Raw genomic sequence first — 22,747 nt, 5'->3', positions numbered from 1 at the left:
TTTAAATAAATTGCATTTTATTTTGATTAAATAGAATTTTTCCTGTTAACAACACAAAACAGAACTTAAATGCACACAATCTCATTTCATCACTTCATTATTTTAACCACAGTGCTTTCACAACATGGAAAACCACAAGCTCCAACAACGGGAGATACCAGCCGGCAAGTGTTTTGTACACTGAGCCTGGCTCCCAGTGTGCTCTGACTGTAGCCAAAAAGCTGTGAGATTTCAATACAGACATTCTGCCCTCTGTTACATTTCAGATGGGGCACTCGTACACGTTGATGGAACGATCTTCCGACACTGAGACAACTTTGTTGCCATCAGGATTGTACTTCACACCCCACACCTGGAAGCAGATCACACAAGTAAAAGATTTTAATGATGCAAAGCTTCCTGCTCAATTCCTTACATATACACTGTTCACTCTACATAAATCAAATGTCTTAATTTATGTACAAGGGCATTGCAAAGACAAGTACTCGAGGTAAACTAACATAAGCATAGACAACAAGGGATTGAAATGCCCTTTTATCGACTAACACTTTCAAATCTTCAACACTACTTTGGATGCTCCACAGAAAAACAAAGTACTTAAAACAAGTATGTCACTGGGAGTGAAGCTTGACTGCACATAACACACAATGGCAATTGACATCTCTTTTAATTTCAAAGCTACTATTATGTGAGAGAAAGTTGGTTAAGTGTTCACATAAATTTTTAAGAATTGCTCCAGCCTGAATGCAGTATTACAAATGGTATTCCCATTTCAAAAATGGCTGGTATAATTAAAAATCACAGTCATTCAGAAAGGCCTTTGACCTTGGAGAACTGGCTGCAATTTCAATTGGTTCATGTCTTGAGTTTTGAAGCGAAAAATCAATGACTCATTTTGTCAGAGTTGATTACAATGTATGCAGCGCACTGACTATGAAAAACATTTGGATATTGTTCACACATCAAAAGATTTCACTGACGAATTTTACAACTAAATCAACACTGAAGTTCTTGTCCTCATTACAGCACATATGTGATCCTCGTGTGCAGCAATTTAAACGTGAATTCAAAAGCTGAAATGAATAAAATGGAAGATACTGAACAATATGATGCCGGGGGAGGGAGTGAAGCAGAGAGAGAGAGAGAGAGAGAGAGAGAGAGAGAGAGAGAGAGAGTAAATAGGCTTTCCTTAAGCAGTATGTACCTTTTCACACAAAATTTCCTAAATAATAATATGCCTCACTAGTTGTTACTTGGATTAAAATATCTGTTTACTATGTATTGTTCACTACTGCACAATTTCAGCTATGTTATTATTTTCAAGTATATAGCATAACCTGCCATAGTCACACATTTCATTAAAACAGTTCACCGCAAATCACTCTTCCATATGTTAAAACAAATGTTAAAGACCTGAAATCCATGGTTAAATATATGGGGGAATTTCAGATCTTTTTGAATTGACCATCTCTATTACTTTCCAACAGCATCCTCTAAACTGGTGCCACAAAACTAGCCACAAAACTGAACGAAGAATCACTTTAGGCAGAGGCAAGTTATCTATAGATTGTCTAGCATTTTGCAGATGATTTAGTAATTGTAACTCGTGACATTTTACCAGCTAGTCAAATTGAACTCTTACAGCAAACTACAGAAAAAGTCAGTCTCCAGATATCTTCTGAAAAGATAGAATATGTGACCTACTATATATAAGCAGCAAAGTTAACAGAGACAAAATACGGCAAAATCGAAAAATTTCCACAATTTAAATATCTTGGTGAAACTATTTAGGAAAATGGAATATAAAGAAAAGTAAACAAAATTAGATGCCGGAAGACGGAAACTGCATACCGACTTAGAATGGAAAGCAAAGTTGTGGGAAAAATTCTAGGTAAAAAGCTTGTAGACAAACAATACGCAAATATCTAGCCATTAGAAAATGCATGTTAAGGTTCTATGGACACATTAAAAGAATGTACCCAGATAGACTTACAAAACAAATAGAGTCTTTGACAACAGGAGTAAACTAAAATGGACACAAAGGGCTGGCCACTTGAAATTTGCAGGAATTACACCACAAGATGCCAAAAAATGTGAAATTTTCAGTTCCAAAATTCACAAATGGCCAAAGGAAGTTAATAAAAAGAGAAGGGCAAATGTTCATGACCACATTTAAGTACTTTATATAGTCCTATTGGCTTATTCACAAATAATAAATGAACAAACAAAAAGATTACAGGTGTTTCTTGGTATCATGGAGTTAATTTAATAATTCAGCCTATCCACTGCATTTTAACAATGCATGACCAACCCCCCCCCCCCCCCCCCCCATGAACCATGGACCTTGCCGTTGGTGGGGAGGTTTGCGTGCCTCAACGATACATATAACCGTACCGTAGGTGCAACCACAAAAGAGGGGTATCGGTTGAGAGGCCAGACAAATGTGTAGTTCCTGAAGAGGGGCAGCAGCCTTTTCAGTAGTTGCAGGGGCCACAGTCTGAATGATTGACTGATCTGGCCTTGTAACACTAACCAAAATGGCCTTGCTGTTCTGGTACTGCGAACGGCTGAAAGCAAGGGGAAACTACAGCCGTAATTTTTCCCGAGGGCATGCAGCTTTACTGTATGATTAAATGATGATGGTGTCCTCTTGGGTAAAATATTCCGGAGGTAAAATAGTCCCCCATTCAGATCTCCGGGCGGGGACTACTCAAAAGGACGTTGTTATCAGGAGAAAGAAAACTGACATTCTACGGATCGAAGCGTGGAATGTCAGATCCCTTAATCGGGCAGGTAGGTTAGAAAATTTAAAAAGGGAAATGGATAGGTTAAAGATAGATATAGTGGGAATTAGTGATGTTCGGTGGCGGGAGGAACAAGACTTCTGGTCAGGTGAATACAATGTTATAAACACAAAATCAAGTACGGGTAATGCAGGAGTAGGTTTAATAATGAATAAAAAGATAGGAGTGCGGGTAAGCTGCTACAAACAGCATAGTGAACGCATTATTGTGGCCAAGATAGACACGAAGCCCATGCCTACTACAGTAGTACAAGTTTATATGCCAACTAGCTCTGCAGATGATGAAATTGATGAAATGTATGATGACATAAAAGAAATCATTCAGATAGTGAAGGGAGACGAAAATTTGATAGTCATGGGTGACTGGAATTCGAGAGTAGGAAAAGGGAGAGAAGGAAGCATAGTAGGTGAATATGGATTGGGGCTCAGAAATGAAAGAGGAAGCCGCCTGGTAGAATTTTGTGCATAGCATAACTTAATCATAACTAACACTTGGTTCAAGAATCATGAAAGAAGGTTGTATACATAAACCAGGTTTTAAATTTTACAGGGGCAGATGTGGTCTCTGACCACAATCTATTGGTTATGAACTGTAGATTAAAATTGAAGAAACTGCAAAAAGGTGGGAATTTGAGGAGATGGGACCTGGATAAACTGAAAGAACCAGGGGTTGTAGAGAGTTTCAGGAAGAGCATGAAGGAACAATTGACAAGAATGAAGGAAAGAAATACAGTAGTAGAAGAATGGATAGTGTTGAGGAATTAAATAGTGAAGGCAGCAGAGGATCAAGTAGGTAAAAAGACGAGGGCTAGTACAAATCCATGGGTAAGAGAAGAGACACTGAATTTAATTGATGAAAGGAGAAAATACAACAATGCTGCAAGCAAAGCAGGCAAAAAGGAATACAAACGTCTCAAAAATGAGATCGACAGGTCAAAAATGAGATCGACAGGAAGTGCAAAATGGCTAAGCAGGGATGGCTAGACAACAAATGTAAGGATGTAGAAGCTTATCTCACTAGGGGTAAGATAGATACTGCCTACAGGAAAATTAAAGAGACCTTTGGAGAAAAGAGAGCCACTTGTATGAATATCAAAAGCGTTGATGGAAACCCAGTTCTAAGCAAAGACGGGAAAGTAGGAAGGTGGAAGGAGTATATAGAGGGTCTATGCAGGGGTGATGTTCTTGAGGACGATATTATGGAAATGGAAGAGGAGGTAGATGATGATGAAATGGGAGATACGATACTGCGTGAAGAGTTTGACAGAGCACTGAAAGACCTGAGCCGAAACAAGGCCCTGGGAGTAGACAACATTCCATGAGAACTACTGACAGCCTTGGGAGAGCCAGTCCTGACAAAACTCTACCATCTGGTGAGCAAGATGTATGAGACAGGCCAAATTCCCTCTGACTTCACAAAGAATATAATAATTCCAATCCCAAAGAAAGCAGGTGTTGACAGATGTGGAAACTACCGAACTATCAGTTTAATAAGTCACATCTGCAAAATATTAACGCGAATTCTCTATGGACGAATGGAAAAACTGGTAGAAGCTGACCTCGGGGAAGATCAGTTTGGATTCCGTAGAAATGTTGAACACGTGAGGCAATACTGACCCTACGACTTGTCTTAGAAGCTAGATTAAGGAAGGGCAAATCTACGTTTCTGGCATTTGTAGACATAGAGAAAGCTTTTGACAATGTTGACTGGAATACTCTCTTTCAAATTCTGAAGGTGGCAGGGGTAAAATACAGGGAGTGAAAGGATATTTACAATTTGTACAGAAACCAGATGGCAGTTATAAGAGTCGAGGGACATGAAAGGGAAGCAGTGGTTGGGAAGAGAGTGAGACAGGGTTATAGCCTCTCCCCGATGCTATTCAATCTGTATATTGAGCAAGCAGTAAAGGAAACAAAAGAAAAGTTTGGAGTAGGTATTAAAATCTATGGAGAAGAAATAAAAATTTTGAGGTTCGCTGATGACATTGTAATTCTGTCAGACAGTAAAGGACTTGGAAGAGCAGTTGAACGGAATGGACAGTGTCTTGAAAGGAGGATGTAAGATGAATATCAACAAAAGCAAAACGAGAATAATGGAATTAGTCGAATTAAATCGAGTGATGTTGAGGGAATTAGATTAGGAAATGAGATACTTAAAGTAGTTGAGGCGTTTTGCTATTTGGGCAGCAAAATAACTGATGATGGTCGAAGCAGAGAGGATATCAAATGTAGACTGGCAATGGCAAGAAAAGCGTTTCTGAAGAAGAGAAATTTGTTAACATCGCGTATAGATTTGTCAGGAAGTCGTTTCTGAAAGTATTTGTATGGAGTGTAGCCATGTATGGAAGTGAAACGTGGACGTTAAATAGTTTAAACAACAAGAGAATAGAAGCTATCGAAATGTGGTGCTACAGAAGTATACTGAAGATTAGCTGGGTAGATCACATAACTAATGAGGAGGTATTGAATAGAATTGGGGAGAAGAGGAGTTTGTGGCACAACTTGACAAGAAGAAGGGATCAGTTGGTAGGATATGTTCTGAGACATCGAGGGATCACCCATTTCGTACTGGAGGGCAGTGTGGAAGGCAAAAATCGTAGAGGGAGACCAAGAGATGAATACACTAAGCAGATTCAGAAGGATGTAGGCTGCATCAAGCCAGTCTCAGGACTGAAGACCACAACAACAACAAAATGACCAACATCTGCCTTCTGTCCCATACTTTCAAGGATATGAGTGAGAAGCATACGGAATTGGAAACAGAAGCTCAGAGAGTTGGGTTAAAAATAAACACGGCTAAGACTAAAGAGCTTAGGATGAACATTAAGAACAAGAATGCACTAGCCCTGAAAGAAGAGAAGATTGAGCAGGTGGAGAGCTTTTGTTATATGGGAAGTATTGTTTCCAAAAGTGGAAGGGTGACAGAAGACGTCGAAAGTAGGATCAAAGAGGCAAAAGGGGCCTTTGCCCAGCTGCGACCAGTTTGGTCATCTCGTGAAATACTGTTGGTTCTCTTTTACGGGTGTGAGATGTATACGGTGACAGCACAAATTAAAACAAGAATACAAATCTTCATCAATAAATGTTTGAGGATTATACTGGGATTACACTGGCCAAATGTTATATCAAACCAAGAACTATGGCAATGCACCCTACAACGGAAAGCCGAGATAACTGTAGAAGAAAGGAAATGCAGATGAAATGGACACACCCTCAGAAGAGTCCCACAACATATTCCAAAGAGGGCTTTAGAATGGAGCTCACAAGGAGCAAGGAGGAGAGGCAGACCAAGGTCGACGTGGCACAGGACTGTTAAAGCAAAGGTGGCAGCCGTTGGCCACTCCCGGAGTAACATAAAGAAAATGGCTACCTCACCAGGGTCATTTGGGAGCTCTAATATGTTCCCTATGCTCCACATCTGAGTAACAGGAATTAAGTCAAAGTCATGACCAACATACATTTTGACTGTCAGGTTATACTATACACTTGGAAGCTCTGAATGTAAACTAGTGAAGCATAAAAAATGAAAGGGTATTTTAATCCAAGCGTTCACAGTAGAGGACCCTATCATTGTACTTTTTTGAACTAGCAAAACATTGCTTAACAGACAGGTTAATGTTTATGTAACTGCTGTGGAACTCTAAGTGTGTGCAAAATGTCATTTGTTTTGTTTAATTTTTGTTGCAACTTAGCTCATGGCGAAAATTAAATTCTTTTAACCCAAAAAATTTCAGTCCCCTCATGTTACGTTAAACATTTTCCACTTTCCACTGCTTTAAATACCAGTTTTAACATTACAGTGCTTACTGTACCCTTGTCTAATAGAATGTGATATGGCCATACAGCCTTGCATTTGTCCAAGTGAACCCATTACCCCTGGCATTTATAACTGATCACTACACAGCAATGTGGAATCACATCTAGATGGAAATTTGAATTTTCCGTACAGTAATACGAATGTCACAACAACTTGAGATATCCCAAAACTAACGAAGGCTCAAGCCAAATATCTTTACAGATCTGTTCTGAAACTACACCAACAGTGCCACTAATCAACTACTGAATTCCGTAAAGTCAACTTTCATTGCAGTCCAGGAAGAGCTGTAAAAATATAGTTTCTTATAACATTGTTCCATTAATTATTTTGTTGTATCAAGTGCTATACTAATAATTTCCTTACCTGAAAAATCTGCAACTGTAATTAGCAGCTTGACATATAATACACTAAGTAGACAGCATTTCAGTGTGACAGATTTTCTTACCTGATCTGTGTGCTCATTGAATGTGTGAACACACTGTCTATTGCTGAGGTCCCATATGCGTACTGTGCGGTCAGAAGAGCCTGAAGCAAAATGTTGATTGTCTGGTGAAAATGCGACACTCAGCACCCACGAAGCATGTCCTGAGAGTGTTCCGACAACATTAGCGTGCTGCCTGTGAGATGAAGTAAGACATTCTGCTTTATTTCAAAATTTCATTTATGTTCTATTGACCACTATTTATGCATCACTGTCGTCATATATATTGTCTTTTTCTATGCATTATACAATCTGATCACATAATTATCTTCTAAGAATGGTGGAATGAGTAAAAGCTACTACACTCTATGAACAGAAAGCATTTACTGCATTTGCACAGATAAAGACTGAACCTAAGCTTTTGACATGAGATTATAGTACAAGTAAATCTTAAATATAGGCTACACTACTAAATTTAAAAGAAAATACAGTTAGTACGTTGAGTTGCATCTCTCTCCTCTCCCCTTCTACAGGTACCTCATAACGAAGGATGACTACCAACAGGATTGGTTTTGCATATTGGGAAATCTGGCCATGTGACTAATTTAACAGGAACTGGAAGGAAGTTGTTCACGCTAAGGCTGAGAAGTAAGTTGAACATGTGGTTTGTGAGTGACAATGTGAAAGGAGCATACTAGCTATACAGTGAAATTTAAACTTCAAGTTATCAGCTGCGCAAAGGAATACAGAAAGTGGGAACCTGGATGCAGATTTTATGTTGACGGAGAGGGGGAGTTTGTCGGTGGTGAACAAGTGAAGAGAACCTCTTAAGCTTTTTGCTGCTACAGATGTGTTCTCTGCATTCCGTGCTGAGGAGCTTTTGTTGTGGATGTATTGCTTATCAAATGCTGGTGCCTGGCTGAAAGATAGCCTTCTAACTGATATGAAATACTTATCACGTGATTTCTTTGAAAATTATTATGAAAAATGTTGATTTTCACACATCTTACAGTCTGATGTCTTTGCTCATTAAAGACTAATTTCTTTTCGTTATATGCCATAGTTATTGTGTTGCATCAAATTAAGTAAAACACTGCACGAAGTTTTACAAATTTTACAGCGGTAAAAATGCATGGCATAAAGTTGGTATATGGCCGATTTTAACTCGCACATTGCAGTGATTGGAAGTATCTGTAAGATTATCAAAAATTTATATAAAATTGAGAGAAGAACGATCTCTCATTTCATTCTCAAGTTACTGGGTTTCATACCACATGAACAGTTGCGTGCGACACGTCCATTCACGTCCTTGTGCATCGCAAATCACGTGGTAATAACAATCATTATATCTCATAAATGATTCAAGATATCGAAATGAGGTTTTTTGTACATTAAAGCACACAATGAGGCACACTCAAAACTTTTTTATTCACTGAAGCTTGGGGGTAACTTGCCCACAGCAGTGAGAGGTCGGCAGCTCAGGACACATACAGACATCCATAGCAGTGTAGGAAAACCATACAGTCCGCATATCCGTGTCCACAGCACTTGAGGAAATGATGCAGCAGGAATGTGTAAACATGCCCACAGCAGCAAAAGGGTTAAATAGTTCAAAAAGTCAATGTTAATTTCCAAAGTAAAACTGCAAATACTCAGATTTTGTACTTACAAACAGAAACTGTGGATATATCATTACAACCAAAACAATGTGCTGCATTCAAGGCAGTTGTCATCTTCAATATCTTTTCGCCATTTTCTAAATGTTTATAGCACTACGGAACTCATCTTACTCATAGTAGATTCGCCAATAGCCACAGTCAACATTTCAAATTTGGTGCTGCACTTCCTTCCATTTTTCAAATAAATTTAATGCAAATTATTTGATCCATCTTTTTTTTTGAAAGTAAAAATTCGCCGAGCACTCAAAAACACATTTAGACTTTTCAATTGTCAACAATAAACTAAATATTCAAAACAGCTAAAAATGCAAACCTACATCAATAACATAAAAGTGTTTTGAAAATCGCATGTATAAAGCCCACAACATTACAAAATTTCCATTACCTTTTGATCACACCTTGTGTTTGCATATATAAGCCATTGATTTTATTTGCATCTCACCCAGAAGTCTCTGCTGTCACATTTCCCTCTTTTAGTTCCTATATGTATTACATGCATTTAGTCAGAGATTTGTTCCTCTTTTATGAATTCTATAGATCAGCTTACTTGTATTAGAAACTGTGTACACATCTATTAACAACCTGTTCTTTGAAGTCTCCCATGATAATCTTAACAGATGCACTGCCATTCTCAACTAGACCTATCATGTTTTCCATAGCCACTTCAAGTGAATGGCTTTAATATAACTGCAAATTCCCTGTCTAGTTTCAATAGTTCTTCATATTTAACGATATGGATAACAATAGGACATGACACATTGACCTTCCTTCTATCTTAATCACAATTTCTATTTTTAACACTTTCACTCTGTGCCAATATTTATTTCTTTGTTCTGGCAAGAGTACGACCATAATGTGCTGTCTTACAGCCATCAACCATTTTCATAGGTCAGTTTCAATTACATTAATTTTTGTAAGAGGTCTTACACTTGGTATGGAGTCCAAGCACTACGAAAAAGTTAAATAGTAAAAACAGTAACAGCAAAAGGAGATTATGTTGGTACTGGCTGTGAAAAGTTGTACAATAAAAGACTATTAGACTGTGGTTCATGGCAGCAACAGACACACAAGATGAGATAGAAGAGGAAGAGAAAGATTAATGTGGTACAACATGTAATAAAAAGCAGAGGATAGGGATAGAAAGCAACAGTGAAGGAAATGGAGGAGGAGGAGGAGGAGGAGGAGGAGGAGGAGGAGGAAGAAAGCAGTTGTTTGAATGAAAAAGAAAGGACGACGAAGGAGGGAAATGAAGATAAAGTGAACATTTGCTTCACTGTCTGGCAGAAAAGAATAGGAATTTATGTTAACACTATGCAGACGGATCCCAATTTTACATGTGTTTTGCATGCCAACTGTTACGGGTGGCCCTCAAAATGGCTCATGTTTTCTACATGCTGTCTGTGGATGCCACCTGACGTGTTATTTTTTAACTACATCTATTTAGGTCTTACATCACTAATCAATGTATCAAACTTGATTGCCTTCATGTACCTTTGTTTATAGAGCATTTTGATATTTCACATAGCTACTATTTTTGTAAAGTTCCTCCTCCTTTAAGAGACGGTCCTCCAGAAAACTGAAATTAACAATCTTGAGCACTTTCTGAGGTTTTTGACGATGATTATTCAGATGTTCCTGGTGACAGCGAAGGTCCGAATGACTCTGTGAGTTGCACGTTTTTACGGTTCAGAGGAGATTTCCAGTGACAGTGACATCATTAGACTTGTAAAGACATGTAAGGTAGCAGTGTTCTCAAGTGATTAAGAAAATAATCATGGAAGTGATTCTGTTCTTGAGAATGATTTGTTTTATCATAATGTCACCCCTTTGACATATTCGCTATGCCAGTGCACTGGTGAGACTCGTTTGCCATCTTGAATGTGTTTTAATTTTTTGAGGAGAAAAAGTTGACAAAGTTTTTAAATGTCAGAGAATATTTAATTGCACATAGAGAGCATGGTAGCTCACTTCAGAGTATTTATTTATTTATTTATTTATTTAACCTGGCAAGATTAGGGCCATCAGGCCCTCTCTTACATCTAACCAGGCATTCTACTTATTTTACAGTCATATGTTTCAGTAGGCATGTTAAACTACATCTAATACAAAAAGTGAGATAAACAATTAGAAAGGTACACCTCGAAAAATGCATTATTGAAGAGAAAGATTTAAGATAGGAGTGCTGGCAGCAGGGAGTATGAGGGAGACTCATGGTGAAGGGAGGAGAAGAGTAGAGAGACATGGTGAAACATAATTAAGGAAAATATAAAGGAAAAGGAGACTGTGTGGCTAATAGAGATAGATGAAGAGGAAGGCATCTCAGCAGCAAGATACGAGACGCTAGCTTTGCTATTTGACAGATGAGAGGATTGGCCTTGCACATTAATTTTGTGGAGAATTTTATGCGGATGATAGTAGGAAATGCTTCAACTTCTTCTTAAAAGCCACAGGAGATTGAATTTTCCTCAAGGTAAGGGGCAGTTTGTTCCAGAGGCGGACAGCGGCAACTGAGAAGGAGTTTGCAAAAGTTTTTGTTTTGTGAGTGGGCACAGTTAGGATACCAGATAAGAGTGACCTCGTGTTTCGATTATGATGGCATGACAGGTTTTTAATCTCTGAAGCTAGGTACTGGGGTGCTTGCGCGATAAGGAGTCGGTGAAGTAGACATAGAGTGTGGTAGTCATGCAGTTTATCTGGCCGCAGCCACCCTAGCTCGGAGTATGAAGCACTAACATGATCATATCGGCGAATGTTGCAGGTGTAACGCACACAAGCATTCATGGTTAGCTCTAGCCGTCTTTTGTTTTCACTACTCATGCCTTGTTGAATCACATCACAATAGTGGAGGTTCGGTAGAACGAGTGCTTGCACGAGCTGGCGTTTCAAGTCCTGTGGGAATATGTTCCGAAACTTTTTGGGAGCACAGAGACAAGCAGACGTCTTTCGGCACACTGCGACTGTATTCTCCGCCCAGTTGAGATGCTCGTCCAAAGTTACACCCAAGTTCTTCACTGTTTTCTGATATGGTATTGGAGTACCTTCGAGCAGAATAGGAGGTAGCCGTTGGCGGAAATCTGAACTTATTAATTTCTGATGGGCTATTAAGATTACTTGCGTCTTTTTTGCATTTAATTTAAGCCCCAGATTTTTCGCCCATGTCACTACTGAAGACAGATCATCATTCATCAGAGCGATTGCAGTGTTTACGTCTTCAGGTCTGACGCTTAGGTAGAGCTGGAGGTCGTCGGCATAGAAATGATGTTTACAGGAGGACAAAACCGACGAAATATCGTTGTGCCAGTAGCAACGGAAAAGGTTATTTAAAAACTATTTCTGTAACACTACTGATGCAAGACACACCAATCCTCAAAGCGGTACATATCCTAGACCACCTATTCAGATACAAAGTGGTACATGCAATCCAGCAACCACAATGACATTGTGTACAGAGTTAAATAGAATGGAGATACAACTGCTGAGCAGGCCTTCAGAAGGCATACATTTCTGTAGTCGAGGCTAAGTGATGCTTGAGATGGTGTAGATAGTGCTGCTAATGGACACTGGATGACTGAAAATGAGCGATTAGGATTGATGGACCACACAAAACTATGTAGCAATATGATGGAAGGGTTTAGTTTGACAAATGCTGAAAGAATGTTTCCTGGCGTCATGTGCAGTGCCAACAGTGAAGTACTGAGGATTTGGTGTTAATGTACAGGGCTATTTTTTGTGGTTAGGGCGTGGTTCCCTTATTACACTTAAAAAAATGTTAAATACAGAAGGATATGAACACATTTACAGCATTTTATACTGCGTACAGTAAAGGAACAGTTCAGAGGCAATGACTGTCTTGGCATGACAATGCACCCTGCCAGAAAGCAGCATTTGCCAGGCATGATTTGTGTGCAATAACATTCCTGAAATGAACTGGCCTGTCTGGAGTCTCACCCTGATTGTAACGGAACACCTTTGGGATGATACAGAATGTCAACTTCGCTCCAGACTCTTGTGTGCAAAATCACTACCTCCTCTGGTCACGGCTGCCGTTCCTCGACAGACATTAAGACATTTCTCTGAAAGTGTCTCCACAACAGATTCACGCTGTCGTAAGGGTGAAGGATGAACACACCACATATTAATTTTACTAATACCATTTATATACGAATCTGCACATTTTTGCTTGAATTTAAGGACAAAAAACTGGGGTGGATGAAATAATTGCAGTAAGGCTGGTACTGCTCTGCCTCCAACAATACATCCCGTTATACTGCAGTGTTGTTGAGCGCAGTTTGTGATGTGTCAGTAGCATGTTAGAACTGAAGTGTTAATCATGTGTTAACTTTTTAATTATGTTTACAAGTTCTCATTATCACTCGTACAATGGTAGAGAAAACCTTAAAATTATAGAAGAAGCAGCGGTCATTGAAAATCGTGCAGGGAGAAGAAAGTACAATGTGAGTGGTGGTGTACTCAAGACGTAAAAATACAAAACACAGCTTCAAGAAATGAACAGCAATCATCAGGCATTTTGTAGCCACAAAGCCAAGCGTCCAGACCTTGAAAAAAATGCTCTGCGATTACATATATGGGGACCAACAATACGGATGAGCAGTGACTAGTGCCAACTGAAAGCATTGGCTTCGGCCAAAGAACTAGGCATCACTAATTTCAAAGCTAGCCGGGGCTGGCTGTCAAGATGGCTAGGCTTATGAAGAAAAACTGCCATTGCTCAACGTCTTCCGGGTGTTTATGAGTAAACAATAGTAAATTTTCCATTGCTAGGTGATATATTCTCAGCAAAGTTTTCTGTATGATATTGCAAATTGATAACGTGGATCAAGAGGGGAATCCAGCATCATGATACAAACTGGTAGCAATGAGAAGCAAAGGTGTATGGTGATATGTGTAACTGGAATTGACATAAGCTACCATCTTACACAATATTTAATAGGAAAACTATTTCGAAATTATCAGTGAAAGACATATTGGTGAGAGAGTGAATCCAAAAGGGTGTACAGACAATGACTTTGCGGTTGACTAGGTAATGCACGTTTGGCAATGTCACTCTGGTATATTACTGAATTTGCATAACACACTGAGACCGGACAGCTTCCGCTGACATACAACTGAGGAAATGTGAGACAAGTTACATGAAAGGATAACTGAATTGGTCATTATCCTTTCAGGTCTAACATCCATCCTGCAACCACTACACGGCTCCATAAATCGGCCATTCAGAGCTGCAGTTAAACAGCCAGACACACAGTGGATGGCATACACAAACACAAATTAAAGCCAATATTTCCTTTTTTCATCCCTTAAAATTGGGGGGCACTGATTATTCGACAGTGTGGATTCTTCGCATGTGTACAGTAGGTGTCATTAACCTTTAATCAAATAGTGTACTAAAACAACACTGCAAGTGGTCACTCTGAAAAGTATCAAGTTTCACTTGAGAAAATTATAAAATTTAAGGAGCCAGAACAGTTGGCTAGTACTTATCTTTACGAGGTGAAATTTCTAGTACTGCCAACAGACACAGTTAAAACTACACAAGACTGACTAACTTTAAGAACTTTTTCTCCCTTCATCCTCATGACAGGGGACTGTTTTCAACTGGGTCTGAAAATTTCCAACACTTCCTATGGCATCCCTGTTTTCTCCCTTAGGCAAGAACTACAACTACTTTTCAATTCGTCTATAAACAATATTGGGAGATATGAACTTTGGTGGTCAATGCTGGCCAGCCATTTTGCCTCCTTGTAACTTTACAATTTACATAATGCCTGTCTGTTATACTTGTGCTAAAGCTAAGTTCTAACTATGAGATGTATTCCAAAACCAAAGTATAGTGACCTATTTTTAACTGAAGGTATGCTTGAATGAAGTTTCACATATTCACCACTGTCTACTGACACATTAGGAAAATCAGTAGTCATTTGTAAATCGGTGAGGGCAGATCGCAATGGCTGAGTCGATCACAGATCCCACCAGGTGTGAAGTGTGGCAAAAGAATTTTTGTTGTCAAAAGAATTTTCAGCTGCTAAAATCCATTGCAAGTTATGCCTAGTGTGTGGATCTGAAATGGTGAGTGACAAACAAGTTCAGAAATGGTGTCATGAATTTCAGACCAATGATATTGTTGATCACGTGAACCAAAAACTCCGATATGATTGGGAATTGACCATTAGTGCTGTGTATAATGAATTTCAAAATGTTGTTTGTCAATTAACTTTATGCCACGTGGGTTCCAAAAATGCTGCCTGGGCAGCTCAAAGAGCAATGAATGCATAGTGAATGACAGTTTTTGGAATGTTACAGGCAAGATGGAGATGATTTGTTTTCCTACATTGTTATGGGGTTATGAGAGATTGCTATCATACGCCAGTGGAGAATTTGGGGGAGGGGGAATAATGTAGCCTCCATTCTCAAGTCCAAAAAAGATGCTTACCTTTCTTTCTGAATGTAAAGAGAGTACTTTTGAATGATTTCATGCATCATAAGTCAACAATTACAGCTGACATATATTGTGAAACACTAAACAAACTGAGACGTGCAATCCAAAAGATGCCATGGAAAATTGTCATCTGGTATAATCCTCCTCCTCAACAACACACACCCACACTGCTGCCAAAACCATGGAGAAGATTCAAGATTTTCATTGCAAAGTTTTCGAGAAGCTGGTGCAGCATTACAGAAAGTGTAGAGATGTGAATGGCAATACGTGGAAAAGTAAAGTTGATATGTAGTAAATAGTACTGTCGATAAAAAATTCTTTTCTTGTGAGTATTTTTTAAGACAAAACAGATCTTAGTTTTAGAATGTGGCTCGCATTAATGTGTATTCACACTTTTACACATGGCAACACGTGAATTGCATGAATATGTTTACAGTATTCGACTGAGAAGATGGTAATTATGGTAGTAAGTAGTTACACTCTTTGTAGCTCAGGAAATTCCTAATAGGTGCCTAAAATCATTTCAGAACCAGAAGCTGTATCAAAGAAGGGTGGGCACCTCCTTGTATGTGCTTAAGGGTTAAAATTTAATACTTGCAAAAGATCCTAGTGCGAATACTCACAATGAATTATGTAAAATGTAAGACTTCTCTGAATATACCATGCCTGAATGACTAACAATTGCCGTTAGTATATTAGAATGCTCTTAACATTTCAGTAGAATAACATGTCACTGCTGCCAAGTAACAATGTTATGTTAACACATGTATTCGTCTCTTTCAATGATCACAAATGATCTAATGTTGTTTGTACAGAAACCTGGCAAACAATTATTGGTGTTATGCAGTACCACTTGATAGAATACAACAAAATAGTACAAGAATATCAAATATGGTGCACATAAAATACTGGAAGGTCCTAGGTAGAATACAAATTATAGGTGGAGTAGCTGTAGCACTGAACAATTCACAGGTGTACAAACAAGATAGAAATTGATCATCTAATGCAGATTTTCACAACCAGTATATGCAATCTTGATTAATAATCTTTCATGGGCATTAGGCCACGGTCTGAGGCACATTTCTGTGCCGACTACCTCGGACCACGGCCTAATGGCCAAAAAACAAAATTCACTAAAGATTGAAATTGTTGCTAAGTTTTCAGACAATGTTAATTTATTCACGTTCATGGCAGTTGAACTAAAGTGCATCTATCTATTAATAAAACAGAATTATACAATTTGGGAAACTAATTGTTATTTTCCACAGGGCAGCAGCATCATTCAAAATTTAGTTAATAAAAGAGTTTTACTGATAAATATACAGGGTATTCCAGTTTTGTTACAATAAACTTAGAGGGGATGTAGAAGGTGTCTTGTGGAACAAACTGAGGATAGGAACTAGTGTCCAGAACCACCATCTAATCACACTACAGAGTGGCTAAGTTATAGGCTTTAGCCCCTGGCACTAGGCTACCCTTCAGCAGCAAATGTGAATTGCAGACAGATCGCAAGTGGAACATCTTACAACGTTGTTATTCAGTGATCACGAGTGACTGCCACAAATGTCAATGTAGAAGATGGAGCTAGCTGCTGCATAGAGAAGTCTTGTCTCCCGCTGATGCAATGCTCTGTTGCTTTGGTGGAGGACAGCTTTGGATATGTTTTACCATCTGCAGTTTATTTTTCTCCTGTATACTGAAAAAAAAAACTGGTATTTTACAGGGTTTGACGAGAAAAATAAACTGTGGACGGAAACCTGTGCCTGACGCTACAATCCACCGAGGCAACAGAGCATCACATTCGTATGACACAAGGCCTTTCTACCAAACAGCTAGCTCCATCTTCTCTACTGGCAGTCATGGCAATCAGTCACGATTACCGAATAACATTGCGAGACGTTCCGCCTACGGTCCATTCCGTGCATACAAAGTAACATTTGATGCCAAAGTGTGGCCTAGCTGCAGGCATCGGCACTTGTAACTTTGATGCTGTGCAGCATCGTTAGATGATGGTTTTGAGCACAGGTTACTGTCTTCAATTTTTTCCTCAAGATACCTTCTACAACAGCTCGAAATTGGTAACAAAATTTTTGGGACATCCTGTATAAATGTATTACACCAACTGGAGATGGGTGGGAGTCTGAAACATCTCGGCTCAAATAAAGCTATACAAAAAGTGGCCTGACAATGTTATTTTGTCATATAATTTCAGAAAATCTTTCATAGAGTTAACTAATAAAACCACATTTAAGCAAAGATGTGGCTACATTGTCCAGGGCAGGTGGACTGCTGTGGTAAGTGAGAGGAGTAAGGACAAGGGGAGCAGAAGGGAGGAAAAGTACTTCAAGCTTTGCCCTACAGTTTGAAGAGAGCAAAACCAGTCATTACAAAAGTTGGCAGCCACTGTGCGGCCTATTAAAGTAACCACTACAACAGTATACAGTGTTTAGTTTGTATCCAACAGAGAGTTGTGCACATACGTGAAAGACTGCCAAATGTTAAGCACACAAATACAGCCACAAAATGGTAACTTGGCTTATGCGTAATTATTCTTCTTTGGAGCACACAAACATAGATTGAATTCTAACAAGAACTTTGCAGTACCATATTAAAACTGTAGCCACTGAACTTCTAAAAAGAACATTAGTAAAAAGATCTATATTGTGAGGAAACTTTAACGTACTGTAACAGATATGTTTACGAAAATAACATTATTATGAAAAGGAAAGTTGCTACTCACCACATAGCGGAGATGCTGAGTTGCAGATAGGCACAACAAAAAGACTGTCACAAGCTTTCAGCTAACAAGGCTTTTATCAGAAACACACACACACACACACACACACACACACACACACACACACGAGTTGCATTTGCATGACTCTCTCTCTCTCTCTCTCTCTCTCTCTCTCTCTCTCTCTCTCTCTCTCTCTCTCTCTCTCTCTCTCTCTCTCTCTGTGTGTGTGTGTGTGCGCGCGCGCGCGCGCGCGCGCGTGTGTGCGCGCGCGCGCGTGTGCGTGTGTGCGCGCGCGCGCGTGTGCGTGTGTGCGCGCGCGCGCGTGTGCGTGTGCGCGCGCGTGTGCGTGTGTGCGCGCGCGCGCGTGTGCGTGTGTGCGCGCGCGCGCGTGTGTGCGCGCGCGCGCGTGTGCGTGTGTGCGCGCGCGCGCGTGTGTGCGCGCGCGCGCGTGTGTGCGCGCGCGCGCGTGTGTGTGTGCGCGCGTGTGTGTGCGCGCGTGTGTGTGTGTGTGCGCGCGTTTTTCTAACAAAGGCCTTGTTAGTTGAAAGCTTATTTGTGACAGTCTTTTTGTTGTGCCTATCTGCGACTCAGTGTCTCCGCTATAGGGTGAGTAGCAACTTTTATTTTCATAATATTGTTACATTTCATTTTGTATTTTCCGTTGTTTTATGAAAATAAATGTGAAACTGGAATTACGGTCTTCGTATAGGGAAACAGGTCTATGCTAGAAGCAGTGGTCTTATTATACCATGTCATTACAAGAGGAAGTCAAATGAAAACTTTTTTTTTTATTAAAAAACAAAAAACTTCCACAGTGAATACACAGCATTATTTAATCAACATAGCCAGTTTCATTCTCAACATTATTTTGAAGAGTTTTGCAACTGTCCCAATGAAAATAAAGTGTTAGCAATGTAATGTGTTCCATCACCTGAGTAGTTTGTGGATTACTACCTAAGAAACCACTTTCATGTCTCTCTGAAGCAACTCGTGTGAAGCCCAGTGAACATATTCATCAATAATGCAGTTCAACTAATGATGCCTCTTCAAGCAGGTCAAATAAGTGGAAACTGCTGCTGGTCAGATTGGTAAGTGTGTTGGTATCTCAAAACACAAGCTCCTTAACATCAGTTGTTGCATAGACAGACAGCATATTGACATGCACTGTCATGCTGCAAAATGACACCCGTAGAGAGTAAACCCCTGTCACCTCAATATGATTGCAAAATACTGATTGTTAGACAGTAAAATGGTACGCCAATGACAGGATTCCTCTTACAAATGTGGTGCACCATCACCGTTTTCCTGAACTGAGGTAACACAAAATTCCCCACCAGAAAAATGTATTTTACAATTCCTAAGTTCCAGTAAAGAAGATTGGCTGCATTTCTTGTTTGATGTTTGTTTCAAGCAAACTGACATGAATAACCTTTTCTGATTCAGTTACAAGTCATTTTCAAATGTAGGAAATGTTTAAGCTGATGACAGCACCTAATCTGTTTAAATTTTATCTGAATGAAGTTCTTAAATAATGGATGAAAAAGTTGTGGAGAAATGGGCTAAGACATAGATGGGAATTACCTATTGAATTTCATATTTGCTGATGATCAGATAGTATTGACTGCAGATGACTATGACGATTAAAAAGGTCTTAGAAACATACAGTAAGGCTGGACTACCAATTTTTTCTAAAACAAAATATCTGTACAGACAGTAAACAACAAGACATTATCATAGATGGAAATATTACTGAGGCAGGCCAAAGCTAAAATTATCTGGGAGGTATAAGTATCTGGGAGTTATCTCAGATCAGGGTTCCAGTAAACAAGAAATAAGGCAGAGGCCAACACATGCTGAATAAGCAATCCATAAGCTGAATTTCATCTTTTGGTCAGATAAAAAGGTAATATGAATTAATTATACAAACTATTTGTTTATAAGTACGGAATCCTGGAAAATGATGGAACAAGATGGAAACAGACTTGAAGCTGTGCAAATGGATTTTTTGAGGAGCAGCCAGAGTTTCAAAGCAAGAGAACACCCCAAATAGAGAAAACACGAAGTGTGTTACATCTCCCATATACGAGGGTGGTTTGAAAAGTTCTCAGAATCACCACAAGAGGTCAGCACTAGCGCAACTAGTTGTTCACATGATATTCATTGTGCCTGTAAACACATGCCATGTCAGTGCTCTTGGAAGAGAGCTGTGGTGGTGACGTGGCACTGTTGTTGTTCCTGCATTGTGATTTGCGAAGATGAGGAAGAAAAAAAATTTTAAATTTTTTTTCCCAAGATTCAAGCAGTGATTAAGTACTTTGTAAAGTAAGATATGAAAACAAATGACAGTCATGCCGATTTCCAGAATACACTGGGGGACTTCACTCCTTCATATTCAACTGTTTCCAAGTGGACAAATGAATTTAAATTTGGTCGAGAGAGCTTAGATGATGATCCGCACAGCAGTAAGCCAAGATGTCCCTGTACTCCAGAAATCATTGCAGGAGTGCACAAAATGGTCATGAAGGATCGCCGATTGAAAGTGCGTGGAACTGCTCATACTTGCCAGATGTCATCTGAAAGGGTATATCACATCTTAACTGAAGAATTAGAAGTGAAAAAATTATCTGTAAGATGGGTGCCACGACTCTTGACGCTGGATCAAAAATGCGCGAGAATGGATATGTCTGAACAATGTTTGGCCCATTTTAGGAGAAACGAACAAGATTTTTTGCGCCGGTTTGTGGCCACAGATAAAACTTGGATGCACTAGTATACCCAGAGACAAAACAACGGTCAAAGCAGTGGAAACATGCTGATTCTCCGCCACCAAAAAAAAGCAAAGACAATTCCTTCAGCAGGAAAGGAAAGCAGCATCAGTGTTCTGGGATGGAAGGGGTTTCTGTTTGTAGATTATCTTTCCACTGGGCAAACAATTACTGGATAATACTACTCTAACCTCATGGACAAATTGCAATAAAATATACACAAAGAAGGCCAGGTTTAGCAAGGAAGAAAGTCATCTTTCATCAAGCCAATGTGCACCCGCACACATGTGCCGTCGCCATGGCAAAATTACACCAAGTAAGGTATGAATTGTTGCCTCTCTCACCTTATTCACTTGATATGGCTCCATCAGACTTCCATCTCTTCCCAAAACTGAAAATTTCTCTCAGTGGACAAAATTAATTTCAAACGAAGAATTGATAGCTGGAATTGACAACGATTTTGCAGGCCTTGAGGAAACTCATTTTCGAGATGGGATCAAGGCACTGGAACAGCGTTGAACCAAGTGCATTAATCTACAAGGAGAGTACTTGAAAAATAAAAAAAGTTTCAGTGATGTAAGTACTTTTTTTCTATTCCGTTCCAAGAACTTTTCAAACTAACTTCGTATATAACCAAAGGGGTGAAAAAACAGCGTTCAGAATAGCATGGGCATGTGATGAGATTATGGGGTGAACGAGGGCTGCAAAACATACTTTGCTGGGAACCTACGCACAAGAAAGAGAGGAAGACCTTGTGTAGAACGAAAAATTCTAGTGGAGGAGGAAATGCAATAAAGAAAACTGAACAAGAAATTTATACAAGGATCAAGAGGTAAGAGTACATGGTTGTGAAAAACACCCAAAAGAGCTGTAAACAACTCTAAAATATATGAACTTACCAGCAGAATTATGTGGACTGCATCTAATTTTACTTTACAAACAAGAGCATCTTCAGACATTCATTGCCCTGATGCTTTATACTGACAATGGCACTGAGTGGCAGTTTGAACACTACATGGCATCAGAGCAGAGCATGCTCTTACCTGTTTAGTAAAACAAGTACAAAACTAACAATATGTGGCCAGTGGCAGCGTACCAGTACCTTTATTCCTCATGGTTGCTATGTTTCCTGTGGGTAATATTGATGTTTGCTTATAGACTTTGTTCTATAACTATGCTGTGCAAGACAAAAATTCTGAATTCACTTCCTAAATGAGTTTAAGCCCGTTGCATGAATTACAGTACAATATAATTGGCAACTGGAGCATTTTCACTTCAATAAAAATGCTGTCAACAGTTGTGGAAGAACTCTGGTGCTTTATAGCATTTCAAGTTGGGGCAACTCCACCACTTCCTTATGGGCAACACAAAAGTAATGCCATGTACTAAAATGAGAATGTGTTCTTCCATAATGACCAAACACAGGTCATGCACCTTTATGTTTTCACAGCTCAATGACTGCTCTATAAATTTTAGGTGTGGAACCATACAAATTTTCTTCGACCTCCTCGTCCTCCTCCTCGTAATAGCACATTCTGAAGATGGGTGTATGATTTAATTTTTTTTTAGTGGAGGATTTTGAGGAAAGGGCACTGGAATCCACTAGCTTAAAGCCCACAGTGTTTTGGAGATATGTTGACGACATGTTCGTATAGTGTGCCCTCAAGGTGATGATAAACAACAAGAATTTTTAAACCACCTGATTTCCGTCTATGGACAAATCCAGTTTACAATGGAAACTGAAAAGGAGTGATGCCTTTGATTTTTTAATGTCTTGAGTTTGATGCAAAGATAATGGTACTTTGGGACCCAGTATAACGGAAACTGGACACATACAGACATATACAAGTATTTATGTGTAAATAATTTCCACCATTCTTCGGATGATTAGTATTCTCAGAACTTAGGTTCACAGAGCACATATTATTGCTGATGAGAGCAGTCTGCAGGATAAGCTTCTACACTTCAAAGAGAATTTTTGAAGCCAATGCGTATTCTCCACAGCAAATACCTAAAGCACAACAAATGAAATCTTAAGTGGTCACAAGGATTGCAGAAAGAGACATGG

The 22,747-nt window shown here is 39.3% G+C and overlaps 1 protein-coding gene across 1 annotated transcript in view; it reads right to left on the bottom strand.

Moving 5' to 3' along the window:
* The window catches only part of LOC126293422 (WD repeat-containing protein 61), a 41,137-nt gene continuing 18,390 nt past the window's right edge, over positions 1–22,747 (bottom strand). The window contains exons 7-8 of the mRNA XM_049986645.1: positions 7,066–7,237; positions 1–352 (exon numbers count right to left, since the gene is read on the bottom strand). Coding sequence (XP_049842602.1) covers positions 263–352; positions 7,066–7,237 — 262 coding nt within the window. The 3' untranslated portion in view covers positions 1–262. The remainder of the gene's footprint in view (positions 353–7,065; positions 7,238–22,747) is intronic.

Source organism: Schistocerca gregaria, chromosome 10 (assembly GCF_023897955.1).
Source record: "Schistocerca gregaria isolate iqSchGreg1 chromosome 10, iqSchGreg1.2, whole genome shotgun sequence".
Lineage (NCBI taxonomy): Eukaryota > Metazoa > Arthropoda > Insecta > Orthoptera > Acrididae > Schistocerca > Schistocerca gregaria.
The sequence above is the reverse complement of the archived record's forward strand: the minus strand, read 5'-3'. Positions and strand labels throughout refer to the sequence as shown.